The sequence below is a fragment of the Engystomops pustulosus genome, chromosome 5 (genome assembly GCF_040894005.1).
Source record: "Engystomops pustulosus chromosome 5, aEngPut4.maternal, whole genome shotgun sequence".
Lineage (NCBI taxonomy): Eukaryota > Metazoa > Chordata > Amphibia > Anura > Leptodactylidae > Engystomops > Engystomops pustulosus.
In genome coordinates this window covers 81,623,191-81,634,826 of record NC_092415.1, presented here as the reverse complement: position 1 = coordinate 81,634,826, position 11,636 = coordinate 81,623,191, and the positions used below count along the sequence as shown (strand labels likewise).

The 11,636-nt window shown below is 36.6% G+C and overlaps 1 protein-coding gene across 1 annotated transcript; it reads left to right on the top strand.

The window, feature by feature from the left end:
- The first annotated feature begins 614 nt into the window (after positions 1-614).
- On the top strand, positions 615-7,215 carry FOXF2 (forkhead box F2). The gene is made up of 2 exons (XM_072152476.1): positions 615-1,940; positions 5,705-7,215. The coding sequence occupies exons 1-2, from the start codon at positions 1,004-1,006 to the stop codon at positions 5,869-5,871; spliced, it is 1,104 nt and encodes a 367-aa protein (XP_072008577.1). The 5' UTR covers positions 615-1,003; the 3' UTR covers positions 5,872-7,215.
- The last annotated feature ends 4,421 nt before the right edge of the window (positions 7,216-11,636 follow it).

Here is an 11,636-nt window from a genome sequence, read left to right as displayed (position 1 = left end):
TTTTTTTTTACATATTGATTCTAATTGAGGCTAGTACAGGACACAGCTAGTGACCCATATCTTAATGTAGTGTTTTATATACCTAATCTCTTTGGATGCACTTGGAGTCACGTCACTGGCGGGGGCTGCAATGCCCTTAATTCCTCAGCATTGTGCCATACAGGAATGAAGGAGTGATGCCTCTCTGGACCATCACTTCCACAATAAGATACTCCTTATCAGCATCAGCTAGTTGTCTTCTGGCACCTTCCTTTATCATTGAAGTTTTCCCTCCGCAGAAGTCCTACACTACATGTGTATCAGTATTTTTTAGGCGCAGGCAGAGCTAGTGCATTACCTATTGCAAACTAATTAGCCTCCATACACATCAGGTTGGGCGTGCATGTACTATTGCAGGTTTTGGTTTTCTGTAGATTATCATGATGGTTCTGTATCTATTCTCGGATAAGCAGTAAGTGATACAATGTGTGTGGAGCAGACTCCCTGGGATCCCCTGGTAGACAATGCCTCTCCCTGGCATGTGCTGGGGGAGGGCAGAGCCTGGCACTATGGCGTGTGGCTGTGTTGACTGAGACGTCTCTGCGAGGTTGATAAATGGAGTAATTGCGTGTATTAGAGGATTGGCTGCCACATGACGAGTGGACAGGGGCCAGATGGAGGGGGTGGTCCCTTCCCTGCTCTGCATTGCTGGATGGAGTCAGGGGGGTCTGAGGCAGAGAAAATCTCCAGACAGATTTAGGAGAGTGATAGGTGGTCGCTCTTATAGGGTTTGCAGAAGCAGAGAGGGGCAGAGATGGCCACCGGCTTGAGGACTCTGTAGCTGGATCACATGGTCGCTGATCTCAGGGAAAGGAGCACTTGGAGAAGTTCTGTGAGTCCTGGATGTGAGTGACTGCTTCCTCAGCTTCTCCAAACCTTGGACTTGATCCCTCCAGGGAGTTTCATGTCCAGCTTCTACCTACCGCAGTGAGTATACTGCCAGTGTGCAGGACTGCTTGCCCAGATGACCACCGAGAACCACAGCCAGCACCTAGATCCTTCAGCTCCCCTCACCAGCAGTCCCACAACCGCAGCCATGGACACCTCCTCATCTTCATCATCCTCCAAGAACAAGAAGTCAAACTCTGGCCTCAGACGTCCGGAGAAGCCTCCTTATTCCTATATCGCCCTCATTGTCATGGCCATTCAGAGCTCTCCCACCAAAAGACTTACCCTAAGTGAGATCTACCAGTTCCTACAAGCCAGGTTCCCCTTCTTCAGAGGATCTTACCAAGGATGGAAAAATTCTGTCCGCCACAATTTGTCTTTGAACGAATGCTTCATCAAGCTGCCCAAAGGGCTGGGGAGGCCGGGCAAGGGCCACTACTGGACTATCGACCCTGCCAGCGAGTTCATGTTTGAAGAAGGATCTTTTAGACGAAGACCTAGAGGGTTCCGAAGAAAATGCCAAGCTCTGAAACCCATGTATAGGATGATGAATGGCATTGGCTTCAGTACTTCTATCCTACCCCAAGGATTTGATTTTCAGCCCCCACCTGCTTCCCTGGCATGTCACAGTAATGGCTATAACTTAGATATGATGACAAACTCTATGACAGGAGGATATGATGGCCTGAGTGGAGGTCACCATGTCCCACATATGTCCCCCAATCCTGGTTCTACCTATATGGCCAGCTGCCCTGTCTCCTCCAGTGGTGACTATGGACCTGACAGCAGTAGCAGTCCTGTACCCTCTTCTCCTGCCATGGCCAGTGCCATGGAGTGCCATTCTCCTTACACCACTTCTGCAGCTCACTGGACATCTTCAGGGGCTTCTCCCTACTTGAAACAGCAGACTATGCCACCTAGTAATGCAGCATCTGCAGGGATACACTCAGGCATGTCCTCCTACACCTTGGAACAAACATACCTCCATCAAAACACCCGGGAGGATCTCTCAGGTACTTCTCTACTACTGTTATTGATAGTAATGTTAGTGCTTGGAATAATGTTAACATAATAATAACACTTTGTTCTTCTATATATAAACTACAATTCCTAAGAAAATCTGCAATCAGACCCACAGGCACATTTCACTTGATGAACCAATATTACTGTGTTGCAAATACAGATAGTTGTAATATATTGTTAAATTATACTGTATTATTCATCTGTTAGAGCTACGATACTGACTCCAATGTAGTCACGTTTACACAAACTTTATACTTAATCCAATTAACAGAAAAATAAACACTAAATCAAATCAAAGGACAGTGTATTCCTTAAATTAGTAAATGGATACTCAAGTGAAAAGAGTTGTGGATGGGTGAATAAGTGTGTCCACAGGTCATGTATAAATCATGCAAATGGGGCTCCTGGGACACCTCTATACACACATTCATCAGACCTAATTTGTAGTCCTGCGTTAGGAAGCCGTATGCATTAGAGAAAATCATAACATTAGCCATCTATCTATCTATCTATCTATCGTATTTTATATACTATATCCATTTATTTAACTGTGTATATATTTCCCTATATATTTAACCAACTGTGTAAATATGATCATATGTTAGATTGATAAATGTAAGAATCAGTTTTAGAAAGTACCAAATAACAAAATGTTGATCCAATCCTTCTATTAATCTATCTGTCTGTCTATCTATCTACAAATATGCACAGTTGGCTATATAAATACAAAGAGGGGATGTCAAGCAGCAGAACATGGTGGATTTGTACAGGGAAATGTGCACATAGACCTTATAAATGCGGGTGGCAGAGGTTAACTAAACAAAGACAGTCTAGGCTGGACCACACCGGAGAGGATTTGAGCCTGACTTAACCCACATGAGAGTGGCCTCTTGTCCGATTTTATGGGAATTTCAACAAGTAACAACTGCAGAAAAAAAAGTCTCAACATTTTTCATAGATCTTTGGTTCTAGCTGCCAATCATCATAGGGAGCCGGGAGAGTTTTATCTGTGTAGTCACTCCTTATGGGAGATTATCTATATAATCCCAGATTGTGGGCTCCCTACTACAGATTCACCGAGCTACATTTTGACTTTTTTATTAGACAAGAAAATGATCTTCTGCCATCACTGCAGAAACAGATTTGCAAATGCCATACCCTGTATACTTTTCTTATGGTATGTTGTAGAATTACATACACCATGTATAAATGTGCTGTATAATATATCTGCAGAGGCTTATCCTGCCATTGTCTTCTACACAGTGGTCGTATGTACAGCATAACACATTCCTGGGAACACTGCTGAGATTTTCTTTTGTACATCAGGCTACATATTATTGTGTATACATCCTATATACCTACTATTTTCACAGGCAGGGAAAAAGGAAAAGGACTCTGCCTATTGGCCACCAGAATAGATCAGGCAACTTCGTTGTGAAGCCGTCGGAGATAATTATGCGCAGCAGTTAGAAAAAAATAATGAAATTGTCTGTTTTTTTTTTTTTTGGAAATTACCAGGAGTGAATTAAAAAGAAAAGACTTGTATGAAGGAGGATCAGATACATCTTCTCTTTTGGGTCACTCCTGATTTGACAATCAAAAGACAAATGCACCAAAAACTGTCAGGGTGTAACCAGTCCCTTCATAATGAAGATTATAATCCATTCTTGCTCTTTTATCTTACATAAATATGGTAAAAGTATAGTTACATCATAAAATCTGCTCCGATATCTCCTGCAAATATTAATACTATCAACATAATGAAAAAAAAAACGAAAAAAATAAAAACGGGAAGACAGAGTAGAAGTTGATTCCAGACATGATGCGTCTAGGTGTCACATAAGTAGATAAATCTTTGTCCTTTTTTGGGGAGGGGGTGTGCAGGACTCCCTTTGGTGTTTCCATTCCTACAATAATTAAAGTTTTGAAGATGTTTGCTACATTGCATTTTTTGCACAATATATATTTACAATTATTAGTGTTTTGGTAAAACTTGACGAAATTTCCAAATTAGGGAAAAGTAAAAAAAAAATGTAGAAGTTTATAGTTTGAAGTGTAAATGTACCATCTACATAAAAGACTAGACTTTCTACGTTAATATTCTAGAATATTGGGACTTGTCATCCTTATCAGTGACACTTGTGTATTATAGTTCATTTGTTATTATTAATTTTATAATATATTACTTAAAGGGCCATTGTCGCGTCTATTAAATAATATACAGTATGTGAACAAATAAGGGTCCTTGATGTTGGATCAGATAAGACTCTTGGCAAACCCCTACACTCTGTATCTCTCCAATCTGAGGTTTTCACTTCATTAGCACTAGGCCAATTCTTAGTTCCAATTAGGAAGTGGGACAGCTTGTTATAGTGAGTGCTCCTTTTATATGGGGGCTCTCACCTGGAGGAGCAGGCAAGTGGCCCTGTATTAAATATTAATCACATAATGAGGTGTCTGCTGCGGGTTAATGAGCCCAGAGCATGTGAACCCCACTTTACTGCCACATTCCTCCCTCCATTGACATAAAATCTAATAGTTTGAGCCTCGCGCTTTCATGTTGTATTACATCCAATATCAGGGCGGATTGTAACCGCAGAGGCTGCTTTACTGAGGTTTGGAAATACATATTTTCTCACGTTGTTAATCCATGGAAACTGATTAAATCCGGCTCATAACTGGGGAATGTGGAAACACTGGGGTGTAATAGAGAAAGCTGAGGAGTGCCAAGAAATATAGGAAGCGGAGGAAAGGGTCTCCTTAATGTTAAATGCAATATGTATATATTTATATTAGTGTGTATATATATATATATAAATATATATATATATATATATATATATATATATATATATATATATATAGGTGAGACCCTTATATATATACAAGATACTGTTATAAGTTGGTCTTCAAAGTTAGATGAAAACATACACAAGCATGTACAAAGTATATTTGTGTATATGTATATATATGTATATGCAGGGCGCAATTCTTATATTATCAGTACACTGTATATGTATATATTGATACAAACACATATATTTACACATTTTTCTTTAAGTAATTCTTCCCCTTTATCTCCTAAACTATACACAGGTATAAACGTAATATCTATAGTTTCCAGTAAATTATAAAGGTTCACCTCACAAGTTACTAGCGGGACTTCAAAGTTATATATATATATATATATATATATATATATATATATATATATATATATATATACATACATAAAAGAAAAAATGAGACTGCACTCAAAGATAAATGTGAAAAAACGGATGGGTGCTTTATTAGCCCTAAAGCACACATCCGTTTTCTCACATTCTTCTTGGTGTGCAGTCTCATTTTTTCATATATATATATATATATATATATATATATATATATATATATATATATGTGTGTGTGTGTGTGTATATATATATCTCAAAGTATCAATATAACTTTGAAGTCCCGTGTGTCAAGACAAGACCAGTGTATATAGTGTATATATATATACAGCAGCACCATGCAGCTTTATCACATAAGGTGCATGCCCCCATGGTCTTGACGCGCCAGGTTGATCAAACTTCTTCAAAAAATGAGGCTGCACTCATTAAAGTACAAACACGAATATTTGCGCGTCTTCAAGTCATTCTTCCTCTTTACCTCCTCATGTACCTAGTTGTATATAACTAAGCCATGTCAGAAGGCTCTCTCTTTAATAAAAATATATGTGATATATACAGCATAACCATATGTGTTTGTATTGCAGTGGGATTGCCTCGCTACCAACACCACTCCTCCCCAGTGTGCGACAGAAAGGATTTTGTCCTCAATTTTAACGGGATTTCTTCTTTCCATCCGTCTGCCAGTAGTTCCTATTATCATCACCATCATCATCAAAGTGTCTGCCAGGATATAAAGCCATGTGTCATGTAGACTGGAAGGAAGCACCCGGGCAAGGAGAGTTCATATTGTACTGTTAATGTGCCTTGCTAGAATGTGCCTGTTGTACGACACATCTGGACCAGGCTCATAGACTGCACTCTACAATCAGAGGTCCTAGTGCTGGACCATGCTGTTCTGCCCTCTACTGCACTGTCCTATATGAGTGTCCATAGGCAGGTGGACCCTTAGGACGTCAGTGACAGTCTAGTAGTTTTTACCCTTCCTCTCCTCATGGACTTGTTCATATATTGAGGCACTTAACTGCATCATAACCAGCCCAAAACAGGTAATAATAGAGTTTCATATGTTTACAGTGTTGTGTCCAGGAGATTGTTTCATAACCAGGCACACAAGGAAAATTCCTTATATCTTATTGCTCCTGAAATTAGTCCATCAACGAGTTATTCAATAACTACCATTTAATTTATTACATTAAGAAATGCAAATTACCAATATGAATTCATTTTGGTATATGGTATAACTATAATCCATATCTGCACAGAAGCAAATGAGCTCATAATCCGAGACTACGATTACAGAATACATTCCTTATATTACTAAATGCTCAATTTTATATGACATGAAAATACTCTTTTTTTGTATAACGAAATGTTTTCTCGTTTGTCCTTGTAAATATTTTCCGTGTTAGTTAACCATGAATCATGTCTGATGTCATAAAATGATGACATGCAGAAATAATTTCCACAAGGTAGAAATTATCCCATGATTCTAGACCTTAGAGAAGACAGAGAACAGAGTTGTCATTGCCCACACCCGACATTTAAATATTAATTCCTACAGCATGTATATACTAGGAAATAAATCATTTAGTATGGAAGGAAACTAGAAAACAAGTTGTATGTTTTTGTGTCCAGTTGATAGCAGTATCTGTATACTCTTCACACTATGCTTTGTAAGGGAAGATTATATTTGCACTTATGTAGTCGTGAAATATTGTTTTAGTATTGGATGTACATTTTTTTTTTTCCAATAAAATGTGTGTAAACCGCATTGCAGGTTCTGTCTGAGTATTGATAGAGAAGACCTATTGCATAGTATAGAATATGTATGTCATGAGAGAATGCAGCTGGTGCCTAAGATTAGGGTTCAGGTCAGTCCTGGCCCCAGAGTCCCCCTCTTCTCCCTGGTGGCTTGCAGATTGCAGTCCATATTGCCGTCTATATTTATTTTTTGAAGCCCTATTTACATTGAACCAATATAAACTGTGAATTGCCAGAAGTCTGCTGTTTCCTGTCGTGTTCCCAGATCCTATTAATAAAGGTTAATAGTAAATACAAGAGACTCCTGCAAAGTGCTGATGTCTCTCAGACAGACTACAGCTGCACTGCTGGGCTGACATGTGACTGTCACATTACAGACTGCCCCCACATCAGTCTATGGAGCTCACGGCAGCTGTCATGGAATATATGCACTACTGTCTAGATCCAGGGAATACAATCGCATCAACTACAAAGAAATAATACATCAAAAATGTATTCCCATCCCTTATACACTATTTTGTTGGTTCTTTCATAGGGACATCCAATGGATAAATACAACCTACAGATAAATATTTTTTCATCAATATTCATATTCACCCCCTGCCTATTTATTTGGTGTTTTTCGAAAAGTGAGGATCCAGGTCAAATACTATGAAATACAAGAACGTTTTAGAAATGTAGACTGCTGCCTAAGATATAACAAATGGTTAGTGCAGAAGTAAAAATAAAATGTAAACATGCAATAGAGTGTCCAGAAATTACCAAAAATCCCTTAAAATGCGTCAAGATGACAAATAAATATGTGAAATCTATTTCTATCCATTTATCTAAAATATATGTACAAATATAGCAATCTTTCTGATATCTTACCTATATAATGTCTACCTACATGCTTAAATATCTATCTAAAATCTTCCTACATACTATTTAGTTGATATTAACGACATTAATTTTCTATACAATAATTTATGTTAATTTATTTTATGTAATTATATTTATCGATCTATTACTAATAATTATCTACTTAACACCACTGCCTTTGTCCGCACGTGTTTTGTGTTTACATGCTTTTGTTTGTATTTTATATTTCATTTTGATATGATCTACATATTTTATGAACAGACAAGATCTAGTCAACCGAGTTCACAAAATTTACCAATCTCCTGAGGAGCAGTCCGGTGTGAGGAAGTTTTTCCTCATAGTTAATGAACCAAGAGCATCAAAAGTCATCGCATAGGACACTGTGGGAGCTGCCACGTCCTTACATGCACCTAGTACTGGAATTAAAGACACCTTCCAATAGTCACTCTCAATGTTAATGCATCCCTCTTAAAGAGCTGGCCCCATTTCAGATGAGCCACTTCATAATTATTCTGTCTTAACACTTCAGTCAGCAGATGTTTGCCTGTCCAGATACAGAGAATATAACTTCATGGGAAGGCATGAACCATGTCTAAAAGGCACTAAGGAACCGATAATCCTGGGATTACCGAGGCCATCTCAGTGCACTTCATAGTATTTTATTTTCCATCTGAATTATGTGGAGCAGTGTGAGAAGTAGTTGTTAGGGGACATATATATATATAAAACATCCTTCCTGGAATCACAACTGTAGATATAGAGTGGATACAAATAGAGAAGGAGCAGTCTTTTCACTAAATACTTTTTTTAGTCATAGTTTCCATTAAAAAAAACTGCATTAGTAACTGCACACAATGATGCATCCAGCATAAATTTTCTGATGTAGAAGTTTCTGCAACACACCTGCAGCATGTGAATTCACCTTTAAGGTAGAAAGAGCTGTAAAAGATAAGGAAGCAATAATAATAATAATAATAATAATAATAATAATATTATAATACAACATTAATATCCAGCAATACTTGTGTGTGGTAGAAAGTCAGTGGGGACATGTATTATCACCTTTTGGTTTGTGCGCCAAATCATTAATCCCTTGCACCACAAACTTACATCACACTGAAAATATTATATATATATATATATATATATATATATATATATATATATATATATATATATATATATATAATAAGTATATATAAATTAGACGTAAATATATAAGTAAATAAGTATATACATACAGCCACATATTTTTGCATACAATACTAATCTTATTCCATAATATATATTAGTATTGTATGCAAAAATATGCAGGTGAATGTATATACTTATATACTAATTTAATATTTGACTTATATATCTAATTGGTGAAAATCCAATAACCAGTTTCCTCACCTCAGTTGGCCCAGTCATAGGCACTACACAGTGCATGGTACTGTCTGCTTCCAGCTTTGTACAGTATGCAGATCTAGTGCAATAATATTGAAGCATTGTAAGGATAGGTAAGGATCGAGATCTGCTCTTGAACATACCCTTCCAGTAAGTGTTTATAGTCAGTAGGGTGAAGAATGCAGACATCTGTTATATTTTCTTGCCATCATTTAAATATATATATATATGATATATGTATAATACAATGTTTCTTGTTTACTGAATTAACTCATCAGGAGATGTTATTATAGATGGAAATATAGTAATGTGGTGTGAAACATAAACGTACTGGACAGGGACAAAAATTTATGATTTTATGAAAGCCATGCTGCCATTTGATTAACTAGTCAACATCACAGATATATTGAAAAAAACACAATTTTTTAACTATTACTTTTTTATCTAGCCAGATTAAAATAAGATGTTGCTGATGCTTTTAGAAAATTGGTATTTACTAAATTCCTATGCACTAAACCCATATTATACAGGCCTTTATGATTTTTAGGGCACATTAATATCATAGATGGAGTATCACATTTGTGTATGTATAAAATGCTCATTCATATTTGGCCTAGTCTTACAAAACATATACAATGGTGCAACTCAAAGACTTGTTCACACATCTGTTTTGTTTACAGAATATAATCCGTTATTTCAGAGGGCAACATACTGACTTTCATTAGTCAGTCCGTTATGTATCAGTATTGTTTCTAAATCCATTTTTTTCATGTCCATATGGCATCCTCTATTTTCTGTTATTTTCCCATCCATGAAAAAAATAATGGTCTACATTCATTAGAAGTCAGGTTTTCTGACTTCTATTTAAAACCATGTTCACAAATTTGAATATAATAAAAATACCCCAATATATTTTCATTGGACCGCAGCTCAGTTAAAAAAATAGAAATGAGAATAAACACATAGGAGCACATGTACCTTTGTTTTGGCTTGGATTTTTATTCCATTTTTGCTACTTTTTATGGCACATATGCACTTTTGTGCCAAAGACAACCTCCCTTCAAAGTTTGCCATTGTCTAGTTTTCTGCAGTGCGCTCTAAATTATCACCTTGAGCCAGATGTCAATGTTGCAACTTTTTGCAAAAAGTCACAAAAAAGTTGCAAATCCATACCTGCTCTTGGCAGGCTAAGGAAAACTATTTGCAACTTTTGGTCAACAAGTCACAAAATACTTGAACTGAGACATATTGAAAAGGCAAAACTCCTTAGACCCATCTGACCAGCAGAAAAACAGAACAAGAAAATAAAAGGCAGGAGCACAAAGCCACAACAAAGATACATGTGCCACATAGATTAAAAAAGGTCAGTATTCTGCCCTTGGAAATCACTGATAGCATACAGAGAGAAAATAAACTTTTGTGTGAATGAGCCCATATACAACGATCACTTTCTGCAAATAAATACCCCTTTCACAATAAAGGTGTAAATGTACTACTAAAAAGCTACTAAAACATTATCTAAACTGATTACAAAATGCAATGCAAGAAATGTTACACAGTTTTTATCACACATTAAGCCACAAGTTTGGTGCATTTTGCTAAATTTATTTTCTTTATACATATTTTTATTTTACATCTTTTCTCTCAAAATATAACACAGTCCAAGCAAATGAAAAAAACTGCAATTAAAAACAAAAGCCACAGGAAGGAGAAGAGCTGCAGGGAAAACACAAGAGAAAAAAATACTCTTTTAGATAATATTTGAAATTGTGGTCCTCTGACAAGATTATAAAGTAGTTCCCTTTTTACTAAAATGGCTACTACTTCTACAACTCAGTTATAGGAGGTCAGCCAATGACTACTGGAGGAAAATACAGCTCTCAGTAAAGATTAGCTTTGATTTTTGACAAGTATTTTATTATGCAGATTATGATATTGTAATAGGCCCTGTATAATTGTGTTATACTGATAAGGCAATGTGATGTGATGCAATGCAATGTAACTCTTGTCATAATGTAAATAGGATACATACAAGATTATGCAGGATGTATATAGATGTTTATATGATAATTACTAGAAACATACATTGCACATACTATCAAAGTAATGGACATCTACAGTGGAACCTTCTGGTCATCGTGAATCATTGCTAGCACAGGTTCCTACAATTTTTTATTGTGTGTGCTCTTTTTTCATTCAATAAAGTCAAGTGTTTTTCTTTACAATCCTTTACAATCCTCCTTACATTGCAAAAAATCTTCTTTTTCAGTTATCCGGTCAGTTGTTAACACTTGAGTTACCATCCCTATCATTATACTGTTTTGCCACCTTTGTATTTTGTACTTTTAGACATCGGCATTTTGTGCAGTATTTTGTTTCAGTATTTAACAGCAAATGCTGGGTGTAGGCCCTAAGGTTTACGAATATTGATACAAAATATTCTAGATATATAGGCTAGATACTAAAGTGTGAAAGTGTTTTTTCTTGAACTGCACGTTGTGTGCC

Excerpts from the sequence above, each read along its gene's own strand:
- FOXF2 (XM_072152476.1), top strand. The coding sequence starts at position 1,004 with ATGACCACCGAGAACCACAGCCAGCACCTAGATCCTTCAGCTCCCCTC. Across the intron at positions 1,941-5,704 it reads CACCCGGGAGGATCTCTCAG|TGGGATTGCCTCGCTACCAA; the intron begins GTACTTCTCTAC and ends TTTGTATTGCAG.